Source organism: Elephas maximus, chromosome 20 (genome assembly GCF_024166365.1).
Source record: "Elephas maximus indicus isolate mEleMax1 chromosome 20, mEleMax1 primary haplotype, whole genome shotgun sequence".
NCBI classification, from domain to species: Eukaryota; Metazoa; Chordata; class Mammalia; order Proboscidea; family Elephantidae; genus Elephas; species Elephas maximus.
Window position 1 is genome coordinate 17,278,862 of NC_064838.1, and position 23,792 is coordinate 17,302,653.

General features: G+C 40.6%; 1 protein-coding gene across 2 annotated transcripts in view; it reads right to left on the bottom strand.

Annotated features, from left to right (window-relative positions):
- Positions 1-273: 273 nt before the first annotated feature.
- MDFIC2 (MyoD family inhibitor domain containing 2) overlaps positions 274-23,792 on the bottom strand; it is a 125,431-nt gene continuing 101,912 nt past the window's right edge. For both annotated transcript variants that reach the window (XM_049862605.1, XM_049862603.1), the window contains 2 exons: positions 11,064-11,285; positions 274-533 (listed from right to left, as the gene is read on the bottom strand). In XM_049862605.1, coding sequence (XP_049718562.1) covers positions 274-533; positions 11,064-11,285 — 482 coding nt within the window. The remainder of the gene's footprint in view (positions 534-11,063; positions 11,286-23,792) is intronic.

Here is a 23,792-nt window from a genome sequence, read left to right on the forward strand (position 1 = left end):
TGTACCTACGGTATTTCAAAGGTGTGTAAAATATGCTCATCCCATGTGATAAAGAATTGTGTGTTTCAGCGAGCCATGCAATTGTGAAATTTGGAATAAGACCATTTAGCTGACAATATACTAGCTTTCCCAGACAGGTGCAGAATAAAATGGTCTACGGACCTAAAAAGTGTGTACTGTGCTTACATTTCAGCACATGGAAATCACAGTCTTAGTGTGATGAAGTTTTCCATCATGGCAAAGGGTCTGCCAGACTAGGGTGGCCTCCTCACGCTAGCGGTAACAGATTTCAGAAATCTCCATGGCCAGCTCCAGACACTGGCCAGTCTCGTGGCAGGATTCAAAAAGGCTGCAGTCCAAGTCACAGCTGCAGTTGCAATCATTCTGAGGTTGGTTTTCATCCGAGGTGTGGTGATACCTGTGAGACGGGCAGCACAGGTTGGTACACACAGTTTCACACGTGTCGGGGAGCATCAGGAGACAGTCCCAAAACTGGCAGAACAGACAGGTGAGGATAAGCGAGGCACACTCATCTGTTCAAAGAAGAAGAAAGAACATTACTAGTGGGAACTGTGGTAGGAGGGGGTCTGAGAAGGGCAGGCGCATGCCTGGTATACTTAATAACTTTATTAAAAAAAAGTAAGAGCAAGGTAACTGCCATTGAGTTGATTCTGACCTGACATATGGAGACCCCCATGTGTGTCAGACTAGAACTGTGCTCCGTAGGGTTTTTAATGCCTGATTTTTCAAAAGTGGATCACCAGACCTTCCTTCTGAGGTGTCTCTGGGTGGACTCGAACTGTCAACCTTTTGTTTGGTAGCCAGGCATGTTAACTGTTTCTACCACCCAGAGACTCAGATAATTTTATGACTGATTCTTAATTATTTATCCACATTAGGGGGAAAGCACAGCGCTCTCCTCTCAAGCTCTCCCACCCCCACGCCAGCTCTCACTCTACTTAAGTAATTGCTGTATTAACTTCCTGAGCGTTTCCTGTTGATTCCACGTAACCTGGTTATTTAAAGTGCTGTCACTTTTTCTAAGCTCCTTCATTTGCTTTGCCTGCAGAGAGGCGCTGGGAAGCCGTACAATTAGCTACCTATTTGGAAAATTTGGAATCTTCTGGAAAAATTGCAGGTCCTCCCCAAGTGTGTAAGGTTTTCAAGAGCAGTTAGAGTTGGGGACAAAAAGATTGCAAAATTCCTGCTTCTAATCGCAGTGTTTTTTTTTTTTTTTTTTTAATAGCAAGACTATGTTATTGGTTCAATGTAGATTCTCAGAAAGTTGCCACACCCATATTCAAATGCAAGGGAAAAGCACATCCCCAAATCTAATGTGAGTTTAAAAAAAATAATAATTATAGCTTTTTGGGGGTTGTGTTTTATTTTTAACCCCTGTTTCCTTTTTTCCTCCAGTAATGTAAAGCCTTGCTTTTATGTTCAAATTGTTGAAGTAGAGTACGTCATCATATTCCTAAAAGGGTATAAATCTTATCAACCCTTGTTAAGAAAATTTGTTTAAAAATTTACTGAGCAGACTTGTAAAATTCTGGAAAGTATCTCTAAGGCATTGATGGTAATTGATAATTCTAGCCAAACAGCTGTGATGGGTTATAGATTATTTTATTTTTGTTTCCATAAAGGGAATTAGTTAGAAGATGTAGCAGCTCTCTAGTTAAAATTACAACTTTCTTTTTCAAGTTAAAAATGTCTCAAAAACATATGTTTTATAAAGGGTAGGTAAGTGTTCACGTCATCTAATTAGTTAAAAACAGTATCCTAAAGAGTGTTACCGGTTGTAAGGAACATTCTATCATGATGGGCTTATCAGTGGATTTGAGTTTCCTGAGAGTCCCCCTGCCCAAAAAAAAAAGAGTGTTAATAACTTTTGGTTTTCAGACTTCAGTCAACAGAGACTGCATAAGTATACAGAATAGATAGATTTTGCCCTCTGAGTCATATGCTTATAGCCCCATTTATTTACTTCTAACAGTATTTTTCAGAAAATGTTTTTTTTAGTTGTTCCTTACTTGTTAATTTTTAAGAGAAGGGAAAACATGAAAATTTTCCCTAAATAGGAAAACAATTTACAAAATATTTTGAAAGGAGCCATTTTCATTTCTTGTAAAAACACTGTATCAAGTTCTAGAGTCCTCCATTTAGGTAAACAGAAATCAATTGCTATTCCTTTCCTCCTTCCCTCCCTCTTTCCTTCCCTCCTCCCACTTTCCTTCCCTTCCTTCCTTCCCTCCTTCCTTCCTTCCCTCCTTGTCTCCTTATCTCCTTTCCTCTTTCCTTCCTTCTTCCCCTCCCCTCCCCTCCTCTCCCTTTCCCTCCTCTCCCCTCCCCTCCACTCCCCTTCCTTCCATTCCCTCCTTTTCTGCTTCCCTTCCCTCCCTCCTTCCCTTCCTCCCTTCCTCCCTTCTTCCCTTCCTCCCTCTCTCCCTCTCTCCCTCCCTTCCTTCCTTCATTCCTTCTCTCCTTCCCTCCTTCCCTCTTTCTCTACCTCTCTCTCTCTCTTTCTGCCTGTCCTGCTCTCCCTCCTTTCCTTTCTTCCCAATAAGGTGGTAACTTTTATGACCACTTTGTCACATAATGTTGCAGGTTCTATGGCCATTACTTAGTATTTACATTTTAGGCAGCCTGCTCAGTAATAGCTCTATAGTGTACACACTCATCTCTTTGCCAGGCTTGGGGCCTTTTTATTCACTTAGAGCCAGCTTCTGGTATATGACCAGCTCACCTGTATCTCATAAGTCACCACAAACCTCCCACCAATTCAGGAGTAAGTTAGCATACTACATAGACTCTATTTCACCCCTGCATTTCCAAAGGGGCCATGTTGGTGGTCAAAGATGTGGGACGTAAGACCTCATCAAGTTTTACGAATGCCAAGGTGGCTACTATAGCAGCCCCTGGCAAAGAAGAGGTTCTCAGCAGAAAATATTCCAAGTAAATACTTCATGATCCCACAAGCTGGAGGCTCAGGAGACTTACTCAGGCTTATGACCATATAAAAATGGTCGCACTGGATTCTGTCCTTTATAGATGCCAGGCTGAAAGTTTGGTTTGGAGGTAAATAGGGCTGGACGCAGGGCAAGTTGTAAGGAGAGGAGCTGGTGTTTCCTATGAGAGTATGAAGAACCTGTTTGTAAAATGGCCGTAAAATTTCCTGAGGGCATGTAACCTTTTGGTCCAGTTGCTCTTGCCAATGTCTCCTTAAGTTGGCCGACTCTAGAGGCCTCGACTTCTGATGTACACCATAGATTTTATTTTTTAAAAAATGTTTTGGCTTAATCCTTTGGCTAAATTGGCATTTTTTCCCCCTCCCACCTCTCTATTTTGCACTTGAGAATAGAGCCCATTTTTGCTGTTTCTAAGTCAGTCCTTTTTATTTGGTTATAAAAGGCAGACTCTCTTGCCCAAAAAAACACGGCAACATTAATGAATTGAAAACACATTTTTCCAAACTTTCAGATGTGTTCCATGCTTTTCCTAAAAGGCGTATTAAATAATTCTACACGAGCAGGCAAAACTGTTTTGCGTATGGCCATTTTTGTTTGCACAAAAGTAACATAAGCAGTTCAGGGGAAAATTTGCAACTGTTTGAAGAGAGAGTTGGACTTGCACTTCTCCTAAATAAGTGTATTTTCCTTTGCCTGCATTATTTCACAGGGCTTTAAACTTTAATAAACATCACAGTCAAAGCCATAACGCGTGGTTAGCACCCCTTCTCGTGGTCTAACCTAGGGAGTTTGCCGTGTATCCAACTGTCTGCTTCACTGCTATAATGTCTCAAGAACATCTCACCCTTACCAAGGCATAAATGGGGTTATTGTTTTCCCTCTCTCCCCTGTTCCCCATACCTATCCCTCCTCTAATTTTCTCTCGTGAATGGTTCTCCTGTCCACCCAGATGAATTCACTAGAAATCTATGACTCAATCTTGTCATTTTTCTTCTTTTTCTTCATCTTACTGTCCATCCAATCCATTGCCAAGTACGACTAATTATACCTCTGGTACATATTTGAAATCCATGGACCTGTGTCCACCTCCAGTTCCAACACCTCAGTCCTAGCCACCCACACCCATCATCAGCTCAACAGCAAGAGTTTCCTGTCTAGGACACCCTGCTTTCACATGAACCCACCTCAGATTTATCACTCCCTATGACTCGATGGCAGTAGTTTTTTTTTATGAGAGCCTTATGGAGCACACTTCTACTCTGACACACATGGAGCCGTCATGAGCCAGAATTGACTCAAAAACAACCAGTTTGGTTTTGGGAGGGGGGTGATATTTTTAATTATAAATTGAAACAACTCATTCTCCTCTTAGAACAGAGTTTCAAATCCTTGCCATAGACTGAAAGTCCCGGCGTGATCCAGCTCCTGCCTCTGTCTGACTTCCTGACCTACTCTCCTTGCTCACTGCACTGTAGCCACACTGGCTAAATTTCGGTTTCTGGAATGCACTGAGCCCAGAGCCTTTGCACATGCTGTGCCTTCTGTCTGTGCTGCTCATTCTACCCACAGCTTTATTTAACACCTACTCATTCTCCAGGTATCTAGCTCAGAACATGTTTGTTGTTGCTGTTAGCCGCCATTTAGTCAGCCCCCCAGCTCTCCGCATCCCCATGCACAGTGGAACGATACGTTGCCGGTTCTCACTGTCCCCAATCTCTGCGCCACCGTTTGCGGATTGGACCATTGTGATCCATAAGGTTTTCATTGGCTGATTTTTGGAAGTAGATCATCAGGTCTTTCTTCCCACTCCATCTCAGTATGGACAATTTGCTGAAACTTGTTCTGCATCATAGCAACGTGGAAGCCTCCACTGACAGATGGGTGTTGGCTGAGCATGAGCTTCATCGGTGGGGGGAACTGAACCCGGGTCTCCCACATGGAAAGTGAGAATTCTATGACTTTACAACCCTCTAGAGCACACCCTTGCTGAAACTCTCATAGCATCTGATTTTTTTTCCCCCTCGTAGCACTGACCCCAGGATGACATTAAACTACTACTAGTAGTTCATTAGTTAGTCCCTCCTACTAAAACCTAAGCTACACAAGGCAAAGAGCCAAGTCTCTGTTGAATAGATGAATAAACGAACAATTCTAAGAGATATTATGATCCTCATTTTCTAGATGAAAGGCCTAACATTGGAGATGATCACTGACTAAAATCCTCCCAACCGTAAGGTCCTGGGGTAAGGATTTGAATGTCAGTCTTCTGACTCCAAAGTCTATATACTCTTCTCTCTTTATCCCATTGTTATATGTCAGTTGTTCTGAATAAAGCAAATATACAGTCCTCTACACCTTATATGCATCTTACATAACCCTGAGCTGAGTGTTGTTATTATTCTGATTGTACAGATGTGGCTCAGAGAATATAAGAAACGTGCCCAAGGAAATGGCACCAGGAGGAGGTGAGGCTGTAATTTGAACCCAGGCTGTCTCCCTCCACAGCTCTTACCAATGGAGCTGGCCTGCCCCTCGTAGTTCTCACCACTTCCTTCCTGCTGCCTTTGAGCACAGCCCAGGACCCCACGGGCTCGCTGATGGCATGTGCCCTCCATTCCCAGCTCTTACCCTGCTCTGCTCTGTGTTCATAAGATGAGCAAAGTACATTCTCCAAGCTCCCCTAAGTGGCTTCTGGCCAGGTTCAGTCCATTTTTGTTGTTAGTTGCCACTGAGTTGATTCTGACTCATGGAAACCATATGTGGGCAGAGTAGAACTGCATTCCACAGGGTTTTCAAACCTGTGACCTTTCAGAAGCAGATTGACAGGCTTTACTCCCTTTTGGTTAGTAGTCCAGGGCTTAACCATTTGCGCCACTCAGGGCCTTTATTCTGTCCATGGGAGGCAGCAATAGGAAATAGAGTGGGAGGAAGGGAAAACCCAGGATAAAATCCAAGACAAAGCCCTCCCCTCTCTGCTTTGGGGGAAGACAGGCCTGCCAATCTACTTCTTAAAGATCAGCCACTGAAAACCCTATGGAGCCTAGTTCCACTCTGATCCCTATAGGGTTGTCAGGAGTTGGAGTTGACTTGAAGGCAACTAGTGTGGTCTGTGTGCTCTACTTTGGATGGTGTCTCAGGCAGTGATTGTATCTTCTCTCTGGTTTCATTGCTCTCTGAAAATCTCTTTTCTCTGTGGCTCCAGCTAATACTGGGTTGTTCCTACTTAAGGTAGGGGAGGGACAAAGGGAAGAGGTGGTAGAACCTTCCTGTGGCCGCTAATTTCTGGGTTGCCTCAATGTTCCCTTATTTGACTTTTCAGCTCTTCCAAAACCTTTGCGACAAGTTTCCCGTCCATTAAATCCCCTCCGTTTGACAACCTGGCATCCCAGCATAGACTCCAAGTATTGCTGTCTGAGGACCCATCTGGCTTTCCCACCTCTTACCTTCTTAAACATGGATTAAAGAATTGTGGTGGACCAGAGACCTGCAGGCCACAGAGCCACAAATGGTTTGGCTGTGAGCAGAAAGCCATGACAAACATCCTTGCAGGGTTGTTTTTTCCCTAGGCTATCTTTTTTAGGACATGGAGGCTATAATGTGCTAAATGGTACCCTGATGACACTGAAGGATTAATGTAGCTTCCAGAGGTGCTAAGTGTACAGCTGGGGATTGGCTAATTAATAATAGAATCTGCCTCATTAGAAAGGAGCATGTTTAATTACAGTGGAAAAGTCAGCGGTGCAAGGAGTTTCCACAAAGGTATATGTGGTCAGCCCCACGGTCCTGTGCTCCCTGACTTTGCTGTTCTAGCTTTACATCTTGTCACCAGGATGCTCGAAATAAGGAGAGGGGACAAGAGGCAGCTTTAGCCACCCTCGGTAGTTCGTGCACCATTGCTCAACTCCAGAAAAACACCCCATGCTACCTTGGGGACCATTATCCACAATAGCAAGAATATGATTCTTCTAGAAGGGACCCCAGGTAGACAACACCCCTCCTCCACAGAGCAAAGGGACAAAAGTCCCAAACTGGCCGAATCCTCTCTCGTATTCTGATAAATTAATGTGCTATTCCAGAGAATTCAGCATAATAATGAGATTCATGACACATTAGCTCCAAATGAGTACCGAAAGTTTTTGACCAAAAAGTATAAAAACTCATTCTCACTCCTCCAACATCTAAGTTCTTAAAAAAAATCTGTAATGTAGAATGGGAATAAATAAAGTATGACTGAATGCCTTTCTCCAGCTGGAGTATCATCCCTGATGTTATCAATTTTAATAGATACTTAAATATGTCAAGATCTATTTAAGTTCAGACAAGCACAAGTAACATTCCAGTCAGTTCTTTAGAACTAGAATGACTGGATTTGGGTGATACTTAGTAAATTTGTGCTTATGTTTTTTTCTGAGCAAATGAACTGAAATAATTATAAAATTGAAACATTTTATAAGGTGCCACTACTGCATTTAATTGTATGAAATTTACAGTGTAGAAAATGTAATCATTTTATTCAGTAGTCCATGGTGTAATTAAGACTATTCTTTTGAGGGATCTCGTAGTTATGATTTTCCTCTTCCACCTGGATGAGACGTCTGAAATTCAAAATTATACATCAATTAGGTATATTCTCAGGACTTTTTTTTTTTTTTTTTAAGGAGGCTGATTTCTACTATCATGGGGGTCCCTGATTTTATCATCCACAGGGATGCTTTTGCAAGCAGAAGAGGGTAGAAACCAAAGCAGGGACGCAGAGAGTTCTTTGGACTTTTTCCATTTTATTCGGGAAAGGGACCACACATGATGAACCCCAATTTCATAATAATGTTGCAGCACATAGGCTGTGATGTGTAGTAAAGAAGCTTTTAAACTCCCATCAGAGCACACTCCATGAACTGTGCTGACGGATGTCACGCATTTTACAAAATCTGCCTGTGTGAGGCTTTTCCATCCTGTTTTAAATGGGGCGATGTATATAAATAATAAATATTAGCAATTAAGCATCCACTCCTTTGCACTCATTTATACATTTAAAAAGAAATTAACTACAAACTACATAAAAGTGGATGTAATCTGCTCTTTTCCCTTCTGTTTTCCCTGCTGTTCCCAAAAGAGATTTCTGTATTTATCTCAGTACGAACAATGACCCCAGCGCTCAGCTTCTGCATCCTTAAATTAATTAACTACCAAAAATTCCCCAAAAATAAAGTGAGTCCGATTTAACCTTTGTTTTTGTTGCTGTTTGCTGTTTAGGATAACGAACATTTTCTATCACTATTTGTGGGTCTTACTCTGGGTGTCTCCCCCCCGCCACCCCCCATGTCTTTCATCCGGGTCCCAAAAGCTCTTACCGCTATTGGGGAATTTTCACATTGGGAAAAAGGAAGGATGTTGTCAACTTAAAACTTAAATTTCCTGGGTGATACTGGCTTTAGCCCAGGCCATGAGAAAAACAACCTAACTCAGTAATCCTCATGAATATCCTTTGCTTTTTTGGATAAAGAGCAGTCTGTCGTTTTTCTGCATGAGGCTTGTGAGTATCAGTTGCTATTTTAATAGAGCAGTCATTTTGACCCTTCCCTGAGAATGCAAGGTTTCAGGTAGCATGCTAGCTGGGTTGGTCTTTTTCATTCCCAGGACCCCAGATAGGACAGATCAGAGTGGTTCTGGAGAGGCACTATGGTTTACTGTGCGCATATGTACAGTGGTGGGTCCTAAGTCTGGGATCACTAGCCAGAGACACACAACAAGCAAGATCCAGGCATCCCTGATACAATCCATTAAAATGCTGTAGCATCAAAACGTTCTTACAGATTATTTTAGGGCAATAGTTTCAGGGGTTCATCCAGCCTCCATGGCTCCAGGAATTCTGGAGTCTATGAGAATTCGAAATTCTGTTCTGCATCTTCCCCCCTTTTGATCAGAATTCTTCTATAGACTCTTTGATCAAAATGCTCAGTAATCGTAGCTGGGCACCATCCTGTTGTTCTAGTCTCATAGCAAAGGGGCAGTTGTTCATGGAGGCAATTTGCTACACATTTCATTTCCTTCTCCTATTCCTGACTCTTCTTCTGTCGCTCCAGACAAATAGAAACCAATTGTTATGCCTTGGATGGCCACTTGCAAGCCGTTAAGACCCCAGGCACTACACAAGGGAAACTATTTCTCTGAGATAATTTTTAAACCTTAAACCAAAAATATCTCCCGAAGTCTTCTTAAAACCAAACAGTAGTTTGACTTAACTACTGGAGAATGTCTGCCTTGAGCATTGTGTTCTTTTAAGGTTTATCTATATGGGATCAAATTGACAACAGCAACTCGAAAGTTAGGCAAGAAGCTTAAGAGGCAGTGAGTGAATTTATGTTAATGGGGAGGGACAATTCGGAAAAGGAGGGTGAGAAAGGTTACTCAACTCGAAGAATGTAATCAATGTCACTGAATTGTACATGTAGGAATTGTTGAGTTGGTGTGTGTTCTGCTGTGTATAGTCTCAACAACAACAACAAAAATTAAATACATGATTTAAAAAATGCTCTTGTAGAGGACTCTCCTATATTACCTGTTTGGCATCAATCTCTACCAAAGCCAGAAACCTGGGCATTATCTTGGATTTGAGGTTGTAACCTGAGTCTACAGGCTAAAGCTGGCCCAAAGATGTGTGTTGTTTGGAGGGCCTGAGGCTTCAGGAAAAAAAAAAAAAAAAAAAAGATCTAGTTGTCAACCGTTGAAAATCTGAAGATTTCGCAGTATACGTCAGGTCTCCGGTTTTACTTGAAAAACATGACTGTCTTCTAACTCTGGGCCTATATTTCCTTCTGGCAACAATTAGCTGGAGCTGAGTGGAGGCAGCAACGTTTACATCCGAGGTGTGCCTCTTCAGTTTGCCACAATCCTCACCAACCCTGTTGTTTACTTCTAGCTTACTTCATTACTCACATTATCTCCTGACAACTGCAGATAGTTGAGTCTGTAGCTTCTGGTCTAAAGCGTTCATGACAATTGCCCAAGACACCACAGGTTAGAAATCTCTCTCCTTCCTTTCTAAAACCATAATGAAAATGAAAGCTAAATCTGAGTGCATAATATATGCTAATTTCTGTACTAGATGCTTTACAGGTGTTACTTCATTTGATTCTCAAAACACCCTGTGGTGTGTTAATAGCCCCATTTTACAACGGAGAGACTGAAATTCAGAGATGATCAATAATTTTTCCAGGTTTATGCAGTTAATAAGCTTCAGAGTTAGGAGTTAAACCAATGTGTTTCTAAAGTTCCTGTTACACCAAGTTTATTTATTTAGTTCTTCTTATTTTCAGAAAGTAAATATACACTTAAAGACAGACAAGAAACTGTACCCTGTTGCATTTTCCTTTGGGAAACTCCAGGCTTTCTGTAAGTGCAAATGTAGATATGGAACACTACAAAATTCTTGAATGGTTTACGTCTCCTGTAAAGGCGCCTGCAAAATGAACCTGAATAAAATTCCTTAAGTCTTGGTATGGAGCCCTTGACTTTGAACTTGACTATGCTGACAATTTACCACCAAATCAATTGTAAATTGGCTTTGCAAATGGAATGTGCCTTTTATGTCATGTACGGGGATGGTGTGGTCTAGGTTTCCACCAACCAGAATGCCTAGGGAGTGATATTGCCTACAGAAACCAACCCTTTTTCATAGGCTGCTGATGTAAGCATCTTGATGGTTTATACAGTCTATATATATTTCCAGCACCTAAATACCATTATGCCACCTTCTGTTTGCCTGGAATCACAGGCTGAATAGTCCCAGATCCCGGAAGGGAAAGAAGTTTGTCATTTTTCCTCTTTTGTTTCATAGTCCTGTAGCAAGAATGCTTATACCCAACCCCAGCTATTTAAAGTATGTTGCCTCTGATTCCCGGCTTTGAGAACAATCTACCAAGCACCCCATAATTGCAAAGTGACCCTGACATGTGTCATTCACCAGGGTGTTCAAATCGAAGCCTTCCTGTTTAATATTCGTAGAGACTTTTTGTCCAATAGCACATGTGACGATTTTACAGGAACTGGGGGTTGGGGAGCTTTATTTAAAGATGGGTTGAATTCTGAGAAACGTACCCTCGGTGTCTCTCTGATGAACTGCAGTATCAGTTTGGAAGTAGGAAAATCTTGTTTGGCATTCTTCAAGGGAGGACAGTGATGTGCTGGAGTCTGACAGTTTTTTCTCATTGGGGGTTTCTTTGGCTGGTCCATCTGTGATAGTGAATTCAGATACTGAATTTATAACGATAGCATTAAAGGGTTTCTCGTCCGCATGCTTTTCGTTTGTGAGTTGTGTATCTAGACAAAAAAAGAAAACACACATACACAAACCCTCTACAGTTTGCAAAGCCTAGCGATCTAAGAATGGATATTGGTAGAAAAGTTCACATTCTACTCTTTTATAAGAAGGAAATCTTATTTAAAAGAATAAAGCATTATCGAACAGGGTATTTTTGAATGAAAAATATAAATAAGAATAAAAGAGTGCAACAATTATAAAGTTTAGCACACATTAGGATTTTCTCCTATTGCAGTAGTTTGTAACAGTTATTTCTAGTTTGGGTTTTTGGTGATGAGTGGGGAATCAAGTAATAGGTTTACTTCGATTAACAAAATCTCTTAGTGTGTTGTCACATTCTGTCATAGGCTATCATGGAGCTGAAAACTAATAAAAGGGTCTCAGATGCTGGATATCCCTGCTGAGTAATTTATATGGCCGCAGTCAAGTCACTTTGTTTCTTTGCCTCTATTGACCTCAGTTTTCTCCTCTACGAGAAAAGTGGAAATAGATGAAAAGTCTGTAAGCTTTTTTCTACTTCTGCTCTGAAGACTCCACTTTCTCTGCCACCCCTTTCTCTGCCTTCGTGTGTGTTAAGTGCCTATTCAGATGATAGCCTATACAGCCTTAGGGTATGTTTCTTGAGAAGACCCTTGATTTCTGTGTAACTGCCTGGAATAATTGTTAGAGACATGCAGGGAGCTTTTAGGAAAGTTCTTGACTGAGACTTTGGTTTGCAGGGGCATGGAGAAGGTTGGGGTTCCCAGAGTGGTGCAAGCAATTAACATGCTGTGCTGTTAACGGGAAGGTTGTAGGTTTGAGTCCACCCAGAGGCACCTTGGAAGGAAGGCCTGGTAATCTACTTCCGAAGGATCAGCCATTGAAAACTCTATGGAGCACAGTTCTACTCTGACACACATGAGGTCACCATGAGTTGGAGTCAACCACACAGCAGCTGGTGTAGTGCTTCATATGTTTGAGAGCTCATGGATTCATTCACTCATTCCCACATAATAATTGACAGTCTGTTATGTAACAAGCCCTGGGCTGGGTTCTGAGGTTACAGTAGTGACTAAGCCAGGCATGGTCCCTTGCCTTTAGGAGCATCAAGCAAGGTAGCAAACTGATACCAAAACCAGACAAAAACACCACAAGAAAAGAAAACCACAGGCCAATTTCTCATATGAATACAGATACAAAAATCCTCGACAGAATACTAGCAAACAGAATCCAACAGCAGGGATGATTCAACATTAGAAAATCAATCACGTAATACACATCAATAGAACAAAGGAAAAGAACCACATGGTCATCTCTATGGATGCGGAAAAAGCATTTCATAAAATCCAACACCCTTTCTCAAAGAAAACTTTAAAGAAGATTGGAATAGAAGGGAAATTCCTCAATATGATTCAAGGCATACATGAAAATCAAATAGCCAATATTATACTTAATGGAGAAAGACTTAGACCTCTCCCTTTAAACCTGGGAACAAGACAAGGGTGTGCGATCTCACCGCTTCTATTCAATGTTGTATTAGAAGCCAGGGAAATGAGACAAGAAAAAGAGATTAAAGGTTTGGAAAAGAAGAGGAAAAATAATCTCTATTTATGGATGATATGGTCTTATATATAGAGAATCCCAGAGTCCATAAGAACTTCCAGAGCTTATAGAAGAATTTAGCAAAGTTGCAGGGTACAAGGTCAACAAACAAAAATAAGTTGAGTTTCTATACGCCAGAAATGAGAAATCCGAAATGGAAATTAGGAAAACAATTCTATTTGCAGCGGCATCTGAGAGATTAAAATAAAAAATACCTAGATATAAATCTAACCAGAGACAGGAAGGGCTTATACAATGAAAATTATGAAACAGGGCTGAAAAAGATTAAAGAAGACTTAAATAAGTGGAAAGATGTGCCATATTCTTGGGTTGGAAGACTTAATATTGTTAAGATGTCAATACTACTCAAAAGAGTCTACAGTTTCAATGCAATTTCAATCAAAACTCCAACAGCCTTCTTTACCAAAATAGAAAAGGCAATCCACAACTTTATGTATAACAGCAAGAGGCCCCGAATAGCTAAAAAAGCAATGTTAAAAGAGAAGAAAAGAGTAGGAGGACTTTCACTTCCTGATTTTAAAACATACAGCTACAGTAATTAAAACAGCCTGGTACTAGTATAACAACATACACATAGACCAATGGAATAGCTGCTAACCGAAAGGTCAGTAGTTCAAACCCACCAGCCTCTCTGCGGGAGAAAGATGTGGTCTGCTCCCATTACAGCCTTGGAAGTCCTATGGAATGGTACTATTCTATTATGTCCTATAGGGTCGACTTAACAGCAATGGGTTTAGTTTTTGATTAGGTTGGCTGAGATTAAAAAAAAAAAAAACAGAAAATAACAAATGTTGACAAGGATATGGGGAAATGGGAACCCTTATCCATTACTGGTGGGAATGCAAAATGATACAGCCATTGTGGAAAACAATGTGATCGTTCCTCAAAAAAACTAAACATAAAAGTACCATTAAAAAAAAAAAATGCCTTTGATTTGATTCCGACTCATAGTGACCCCATAGGACAGAGTAGAACTGCCCACTAGGGTTTCCAAGAAGTGGTTGGTTGATTCAAACTGCCGATCTTTTTGATTAGCAGCCAAATGCTTAACCACTGAGCCACCAGAGCCCAGTGGAAGTACCATGTTGTTGTTGTTGTTAAGTACCATCCAGTCGGTTCCAACTCATAGCGACCTTATGCACAACAGAACGAAACACTGCCTGGTCCTGCGCCATCATTACAGTCGTTGTTATGCTTGAGCCCATTGTTGCAGCCACTGTGTCAATCCACCTCGTTGAGGGTCTTCCTCTTTTCCACTGACCCTGTACTCTGCCAAGCATGCCATCATTCTGGCCGCACTTCTTCCAAGACAGAGTTGTTCGTTCTTTTGGCAGTCCATGGTATATTCAATATTCTTCGCCAACACCACAGTTCAAAGGTGTCAACTCTTCTTTGGTCTTCCTTATTCATTGTCCAGCTTTCACATGCATATGATGTGATTGAAAATATCATGGCCTGGGTCAGGCGCACCTTAGTCTTCAACGTGGCATCTTTGCTTTTCAACACTTTGAAGAGGTCCTTTGCAGCAAATTTGCCCAATGCAATGCATCTTTTGATTTCTTGACTGCTGCTTCCATGGCTGTTGATTGTGGATCCAAGTAAAATGAAATCCTTGACAACTTCAATCTTTTCTCTGTTTATCATGATGTTGCTCATTGGTCAAGTCGTGAGGATTTTTGTTTTCTTTTTGCTGAGGTGTAATCCATACTGAAGGCTGTGGTCTTTCATCTTCATTAGTAAGTGCTTCAAGCCCTCTTCACTTTCAGCAAGCAAGGTTGTGTCATCTGCATAATGCATGTTGTTAATGAGTCTTCCTCCAATCCTGATGCCCTGTTCTTCTTCGTATAGTCCAGCTTCTCGTATTATTTGTTCAGCATACAGATTAAATAGGTATGGTGAAAGAATACAATCCTGACGCACACCTTTCCTGACTTTAAACCAATCAGTATCCCCTTGTTCTGTCCGAACAACTGCCTCTTGATCTATGTAAAGGTTCCGCATGAGCACAATTAAGTGTTCTGAAATTCCCATTCTTCCAAGTGTTATCCATAGTTTGTTATGATCCACACAGTCGAATGCCTTAACATAGTTAATAAAACACAGGTAAACATCCTTCTGGTATTCTCTGATTTCAGCCAGGATCCATCTGACATCAGCAATGATATCCCTGGTTCCATGTCCTCTTCTGAAACCAGCCTGAATTTCTGGCAGTTCCCTGTCGATATACTGCTGCAGCCGTTTTTGAATGATCTTCATCATATGACCCAGCAATTCCACTCGTAGGTGTATACCCAAAAGACTCAAACAGGGATTTGTACACCAGTGTTCACTGCAGCACTATTCTCAATAGCTAAAAGATGGAAACTACTTAAATGTCCATCAACAGATGAATGGATAAACAAAATGTGGTACATACATGCAATGGAATACTACTCAGGCAGTAGAAGAAACGAAATCTTGATACGTGCTACAATATGGATGGAGCTTGAAGACATTATACTGAGTGAAATAAGTCAATCACAAAAAGACAAATATTATATGACCTCACTTACATAAAAAGACAGGAAAAGGCAAATGTATACAGACCAGGGTTTATTAGTGGTTATCAGGGCAGGAGGGAGGGGGAAAGGAGAGGTTAATGGTGATTGAAAAATCTCATTGATTAAGGGTAGGATTGCACAGACAATTATTGTAATTGCTGTCAAAAGTTGTATATCTATAAAAAGTTGAATTGGAAAAGTTGTGATAGATATATTAACAGCAACAACAGAAAGCTGCTGAGACTGCTTATGTACAACTAAAAATATCACGAGATTTGGTTCCTTGGTTCGGATGTTTAGGGTCAGAGTTTCATGGGATATCTCAGTTAATTGGCTAAATAACATATTTAGTGCTTCTGTTCTACCTCCTAGTGTTTTGCATAGTGCCTAGGGTCTTAAAAACTTGCAAGCAATCATCCAAGTCATGACAGTTGGCCTCTATTTACCTGGAGCAACAGAAGAAGGAGAACCAGGAATAAGAGAAGGATATTGAACATGTGGCTAATTGCCTCTGTGGTCAGTTGCCTCTTTTGCCATGAGACCAGGAGAACTGGATGGTACCTGGCTACCATTACTGAACATTTTGATCAAAGATTCTGTAAAAGAGTCCTCATCAAAAGGGGGAAATGTAGAACAGAATTTCCAGTTTTAATGGACTCCAGAGTTTCTGGAGACATGGGGGCTGGATGAAATCCTGAAAATATTGTTCTGAGATGATCTTTGAAATTTAAACCAGAAAATATCCTTTGTAGCCTTTCTATATGGGATCAAAGTGATAACAGCAACTTGAAAGATTGGACAATGAACCTTAGCGGGCAGTGAGTTTATATTAATGGAAAGAGGAACAACTTAGAAAAGGAAACTGAATATGGTTGCACAACTCAAAGAATGTAATCAATGTCACTGAATCTTACACATAGAAATTGTTGAATTGGTGTATGTTCCGCTGTGTATACTCTCAACAACAGCAAAATAAAACAAAGTAGCAAAGAAATAATTGCTTAGGTTATAATATTGAGGAATATATTAAAAAGCATACCATGAAATCATGTTAGAGGTACAAGCAGACTATGTATGGAACAGATTAATTTTAACTCATCTACACCTATTAAGAGTAGCCGAGTGGTACAGTGGTTAAAGCACTTGGCTGATAACCCAAAGGTTGGTGGTTGGAACCCACCAGCCACTTCACTGGAGAAAGATGTGGCAGTTTGCTTGCATAAAGATTAACAGCCTTGGAAGCCCTATGGGGTCATCATGAGTCGAAATTGACTTGATCGTGCTGAGTTTGGTTTCTCTGAAGATAGAGAAGAAGCCCTGGTGGAGCAGTGGTGAAGAACTTGGCTGCTAAACACAACGTTGGCAGTTTGCTCCTTGGAAACCTTGTGAGGCAGCTCTACTCCATCCTATAGGATCACGATGAGTCGAAATCAGCTCAACAGCAATGGGTTTTGGAAGATGGGAAAGAGTTAATAGAAGAATGTATTCTCAAATGTGCAGCCAGGTTTATTGATTCCAAGGACATCTTTAGGTCTAAGCCATGGGCAGTCCTGGTGATTTGGTGGCACTATTGGGAGGTGATGAAGATGCGTTCTGCAGAACTGCCTCCCCTTTGCTAGCCCAGTGCCAGTCCCATTCAGTAACGACCACTGAGCGACTGGGACAACGAATAAAATTGCCAACCTCGTTTGATTTTATCAGGCTCATGCAGTTCAGTGCAGGAAATACATTGTTGCCAAGTTCATCATCCTTGTTCTTTCAAGGGTTGCTGCTTTAGTTTGGCGCAGATGAAAATCTCCACTTTGTTCTACCCAATACGGCTGTGGTTCCAAGAGTTGTTTGCGCATTAAAATTACCTGGGGAATCTTTTTAAAATCTGGAATTTTTAAAGCCCTAACAACTCCCCAAGACGTACTAAATGACAGTCTATGGGGGGATTTTTGAAGCTCCCCAGGTGATTTCAACATGCAGACAAGTTTGGGAACCACTGCCCCAACAGTCTCCTACTTTTGAGAATGAAGGAAGGAGAGAGAGCATCCCATTGGCTTGCTCATTAGTGATGTTCAGAAACTAATCACGAGGTAATTGCTTTCTGAAGGGTTCCAACCGCACCAGACCTAACAGTATGGGGCACAATTGTCTTAGATCATTTTTGCTTGTTTCTCATTCTGCAAACAGCCTTGGTTTGGAACAATGTTTAATTTTCCTTTCCTTCCCCTTCTGCAACATGCATTAAACCTTTAAACTAGTTGTGGTTTCATATAACCTAAAAGGGAATAGGGTTGGATCAAATAGGGCAGAAATAGGTGTTCAGGAAAACATCTATTGTATGAATGTTATTGAGTACTTGATAAAATTGGCTAAACAGATCGGGAAACTGCAGGCTTCCTTTAATCCCAAGAGGGATTCATCAAAATAGTGATGTGAGGATGACAACAATGCTTACGATGGTAAAAAGAATAAGTTTATTTTTCTTACTTGGGCATCAAAGCAACCAGGGACCAGCTAATATCACAAACACATGGCCATTCACGTTATGCCTTAGAGCAGAACTTCTCAACCTCAGCACTGTTGACATCTTGGGCTGGATAATTCTCTGTTGTAGGGCTGTTTTGTGCATTGTAGATGGTTAGCAGCATAGCTTCCTCTACCCACTAGATGCCAATAGTACCTCTCTCCCCTCATGCCCAGTTATGACAATCAAAAATGTCTCCAGTCATTGCTAAATCTCCCCTGTGGGACAAAATCACCAGGTTGAAACCATTGCTTTACACACACACACACACACACACACACACACAGAGTTATGTACATTTTATGTCAAACTCGATGGTCCCACTCACATATCTTATTGAAATTAAGCATCACGACAACTCTAGGAGGTAGATATTGTTCCCTGAATAGATGGGAAATGCATGAATTAATATCCCCAGTTAACAGATGAATGACAGTAATAAAGCTTTAAAGGTCTTATTTGGGTAAGTTACACAAGGTCTCCTAGTTAGTAAATGGAAAAACTGGTATGTGAACCCAGGTCTATCTGGTGGATTCCAAAAGCTTACTTTCTACACTCGTGTCTTATATTGCACAACGTTTTCTCTGATTTATTCTTAGCTTTTATCACTGACTCCTAACTGCTGAGACTTCACATCAGCAAAACACCCCTCACCCTAAATCCCATGATATTTCAGCTACCCCAAACCGAGCCTTGCAAATAACTTCGCTGTACAGATGTGCCTTTTTCTGAACAGTCTTGCAAAGCGAGGCTACCTTCTTGCACACTCAGGGAATCCTGCCTGTTCAGTTCCAGCTGCTCTATACCACACGTTAAAGAACAGTTCAGAAAAAGCTGATAGATAACGAAACCGTGATGAGTGTAGAGATTGCAGCAGCTATTTACTTACAGCGTTAATTAACAATCAGCTCAAATTATCACACGTAGTCGGGCTGTATGTAATTTAAATTGCTTTTGCACAAAGTAATTCGGTAACCAAAAAAAAAAAAAGTTGGATAGAGGTTACTGGAATGTAAGAACATGCGGAGAGTACAGTATACAGCCAAGTGATATATGATTCTCTTTTTGAATTTTGAGACAATTTTAAGTACAGCATTTTGAATGTAAGTGGTGCGTTACATGAAGCAACCATTTGGAGCACACTGGGCTTGTACTGAGAGAGTTTTCTGGAGAAGTTAAACTGCCATTCATAAAGTTATTTTAATTCCATAGCTCTGTTTATATTTTTATTTTTTTTTTCTTTCCCCAGTGGGAACTATGTTGCTCATTAGCAAATCATCTGACATACACATATTTCGGAGCCCAGGCTGTTCAACCCAGGATTCTAACATCTGAAGTGAGTCACACACAGTCTTTGGATGAATGTTACTGACAAGTTCCATCTTTTATAGATGGAATGCCAACAATAATTCCCCCAGATTTCTTCCTTTGCGGGGTTATGTGACTTGGTCCTCAAAGTATTATAAAGTAGCATAATCTAGAAGAAGAAACACATATGAAGAGGTATCATCTTCTGCTGAGAAAATTATTTTGGAATTAAATATGGAGCTTGTCAAACTATATTTGGAATGTCATACATAGTTCCGGACATTAACTTACAGGGAATCATGTTTTTTTATTCTACAGAAAAAAATAAACCAATATGGGGACAAATATTAGAAGCCCAACTATATTTCTTTGAAATAAATTGAAGTGTATCTTAAAAGTTAGTGAAATAGAAAATTCATGTTTGGGCTGGAAGTAATTGCAAGAACCAGTGGGCATAAACTTAAGTAACAGAAAAGACAGACAGTTAATTAATTTTTTATTACCATTGAGCAAATGTTATTAATTTAATTCAATTAACATTTATTGAGTACCCACATGCAAGAGATGAATCAAAGGGACAGGAGCTGTTAATTTATTTACTTTAAGTTATTAAGGAAGCATTTTAATGATTTTCATTTTGGCTGACGAAATGTGCCTTTGCATTTTTGGTCTTCGCGTAGTCTCCATTTGAGTCATTATATACAAAAGCGTTCAGATGATGAATAAGTGGTATCTTCTCTTCCCTGCCCCTTTGATTTCTATTCTTTTTTCTCTCCCTTTTTTTTCTTTCTCTCTCTCATTCACTGGCTGATCTCCCCAATCTCTCTCATTGACTTTTTTTTATTTTCCTCCAATGCCTTCAACATGTTTGTTCTCCAAGACTTTCTCCTCTGTTCTCCTAGTTCCTTTCTTTGTACTGTACCCTTGAAGGTCATAGTCACACCTTCAATATTTTCTTTGTGAAGTTGTTCCTCAACCTCTATGCAGACAGCCAGGCATGTAGGCAGTATTTGCTAAGCATAAACTATGTGCCAGGAGCCCTGGTGGTACAGTGGTTAAGCACTTGGCTGCTAACCAAAAGGATTGGCAGTTCAAACCTGCCTGCCAGCTGCTTCATGGGAGAAAGATATGGCAGTCTGCGGCCTTAAAATTACAGCCTTAGAAACCCTATATGGTGGCTCTGCTCTGTCCTATAGGGTCTCTATGAGTTGTCATCAACTTGACTGCAATGGGCTTGGGTTTAAACTATGTGCCTGGTTCTGTGTTAACCAAACCAAAACCAAACCCAAACCCAGTGCTGTCGAGTCGATTCCGACTCATAGTGACCCTGTAGGACAGAGTAGAACTGCCCCAGAGAGTTTCCAAGGAACGCATGGCGGATTTGAACTGCCAACCCTTTGGTTAGCAGCTGTAGCACCTAACCACTACATCACCAGAGTTCTGTGCTAAAGGCTGGGCAATTCGAAGAAGAATAAGAAACAATTTCAAGAGGCTCACAATTATCACAAATTGCCATCTCACACTAGTCTAACTGACTATTGGATATTTTATTTGGGTTAATAGCCAAATCCTTACAATTATTGTGTGTCTTTCTACTAAGCCCCCATTCTTCTCCCCAAACTGAATAACTCTGGATATTCCTGGAGATGTCACCGTCCATTTTCTTTTCATTGACTTGTCATTTTTCTAGTTCCTCAGGCTTAAAAATATTCTTGATTTGTTCCATCCTTCCATCCCAACATTTAGTAGTTTTTATCTATTCTTGCAAGAAACCCTGGTGGCGCAGTGGTTACTAGCCAAAAGTTTGGTTGTTCGAGCCCACCAGCCACTTAGTAAAAGACCTGGTGATCTGCTCCCAGAAAGGTTACAGCCAGGGAAACCCTATGGGACAGTTCTACTCTGTCATTTAGGGTTGCTATGAGTCATAATTAACTCAATGGCACACACCACCACCACCACCAAGATCATCCTTGCTTTCTCTTTCTTGGGGCTACCACTCAGGCTTAATCTTTTGTGCCTCAAATCTGTAGTATTTTAATTGTCGCTAGTCTCAACCAGAATAACAGCCTTCTCCACGTCATCCTATACACCGTAATCAAAATGATATTTTGAACAGTATTCGTCTGATCAGAAACCCTGCTGGAGTGGTGGCTAAGAGCTACGGCTGCTAACCAAAAGGTTGGGTCGACAGTTCAAATCCACCAGATGCTCCTTGGAAACCCTATGGGGCAGTTCTACTCTGTCCTATAGGATCGCTGTGAGTCAGAATCAACTCAACAGCAATGGGTTGGTTGGTTGGTTGGAGTCATCTGATCATGTTCGTCTAGTAAAAAAAACAAAGCAAAGCAAAGCAAAACACACACAGATATCATACATACACTCATATAGACAAAATGCTAATGGCTCACTATTACCTGAGTATTTTCCCTTGCTGTCAACGAACCTACCCATCCTACTGCCAAACTGCCTTTTGAAACAGGTAACATGTCACTAAGTTTTTCTTGTGAGATGGAAACTTTAGAACGCTATATGAAAATTATGAGATAAGCCTTTAAGGCAGTGTGGTTTTAATTTTAATTCCAGACCAAAATATTTAAAGTAAGTATATATTTCAAATATATGGGCCGTTTTTTAAGCTATGATGGTGAATTATATTTTCCCTTGGATTTAAACTATAATTTTTTTTTTATATATTTCAAATATATGGGCCGTTTTTTAAGCTATGATGGTGAATTATATTTTCCCTTGGATTTAAACTATAATATGCCTTAGAATTTACTACTGTAATTATCCATGGTTGAAATCAGATCAAGGCAGACAAGTGACATTTCAAGGTGTAAGTTACCAAACCATTAACAAATTATTATGGTAAGTAGAAGTAGCTAATTGAAGTCATACTGTAGAGGGGGAAATGCCTTTGTGTGTGAAGTTTGTGAAGTTACCACAAACGCCAGAAATGAATTCAGGTTTTGTTAGACTATATGGACTACATTCTCCACAGTCATGCATCCAACATAAGCAAAAATGGTGAAAACCATTAGGAAGAGTTGGAATCACACTTTCTAGACTTTAGATAACTATTATACCCAAATTGAGTAACATTTTTGAAAACTGATATATGGCTGAAGACAGATCAAAACTAGAATGATGAGAGTAGAGGGTCCTGGACAGAGCCGGAGAAAAATGTAGAACAAAATTCAAACTCACAAAAAAAGACCCGATTTACTGGTCTGACAGAGACTGGAGAAACCCTGAGGGTATGATCCCTGGACACCCTTTTAACTCAGTACTGAAGTCACTTCTGAGGTTCACCCCTCAGCCAAAGGTTAGACAGGCCCATAAAACAAACAATAACACACAAAGCTCAACCATGTATATGAGACTAAGTGGGCGCACCAGCCCAGGGGCAAGGACGAGAAGGCAGGAGGGGACAGGAAAGCTGGTAATGGGGAACCCAAGGTCTAAAAGCAGAGAGTGTTGACGTGTCATGGGGTTGGCAACCAATGTCACAAAACAATATGTGTATTGTTTAATGAGAAACTAATTTGCTCTGTAAACCTTCATCTAAAACACGATTAAAAAAAATTAGGGCGATAAAGATTTCTCAGCACTGACTAAAGTATAATAAAAGGTGATTGATACAAAAATAAGCTCTGTTTAAAAAAATAAAAACACGTTTCCTTTTTGGCAGTCAAGTGGGATAACTTTTTCAAACAGAGGGATGAAAGCTTCCTAAAAATATTCTCACCTTTTTGAAATGAATGGGAATGAGTAATTCATGGCATGTTCAACTGCTGTATCCTGTTTCTTCAGCTGGACAGAACAAAATCTTGGGTGCGTTAAATTTAATTTTTGAGAATAAAGGAGATAAATATAGTGGACATTTTTTCTTTAATTTTCAAATGCCAGCCCTTGTGGGAAAATGTCCTTTAAAGACATTCAAGTCACAGCAGCCTTCTCATACATCATCATTTTGATTTGTCTTCTGCAGAGCTTCAACTAAAACTCTGACTTGAAAACCGTTAGATGAAATGTTTATCAGAGACTCTGACAAGAGGACCTTTTAAGCCTTTTCCATCAACCTTAGTAAATCTCTTTAAAAAAAAAGAAAAAGGAAAGGAATATTATTTCTCAAGAAATAATAGCAGTGAGTCTTCAAGGTGGAAAGGATTAAAGGGTAAGAAAAACAGAGAGGGTTGAATGTGATCCATTCTCCAAGCTTCCTCAATACCTGCAGTGTTTGGGGCTGAGGTGGTTTTTTGGCCTAACCCTTCTAGATAATTACCTTGGGTTTCTGCTGGCTGCCATACTTTGCAGTGTAGACAGACATACCCATCCCTGTCCAGTTGATTCCAACTCATCGCGACCCTATAGGACAGAGTAGAACTGCCTCATAGGGTTTTCTAGGCTGTAATCTTTACAGAAGCAGACTGTCACATCTTTCTCCTGCAGAGCAGCTGGTAGGTTTGAACACCAGCCTATCTATTAGCAGCTGAGCACTTAACCACTGTGCCACCAGGGCCCATTAGACAGACATGGGA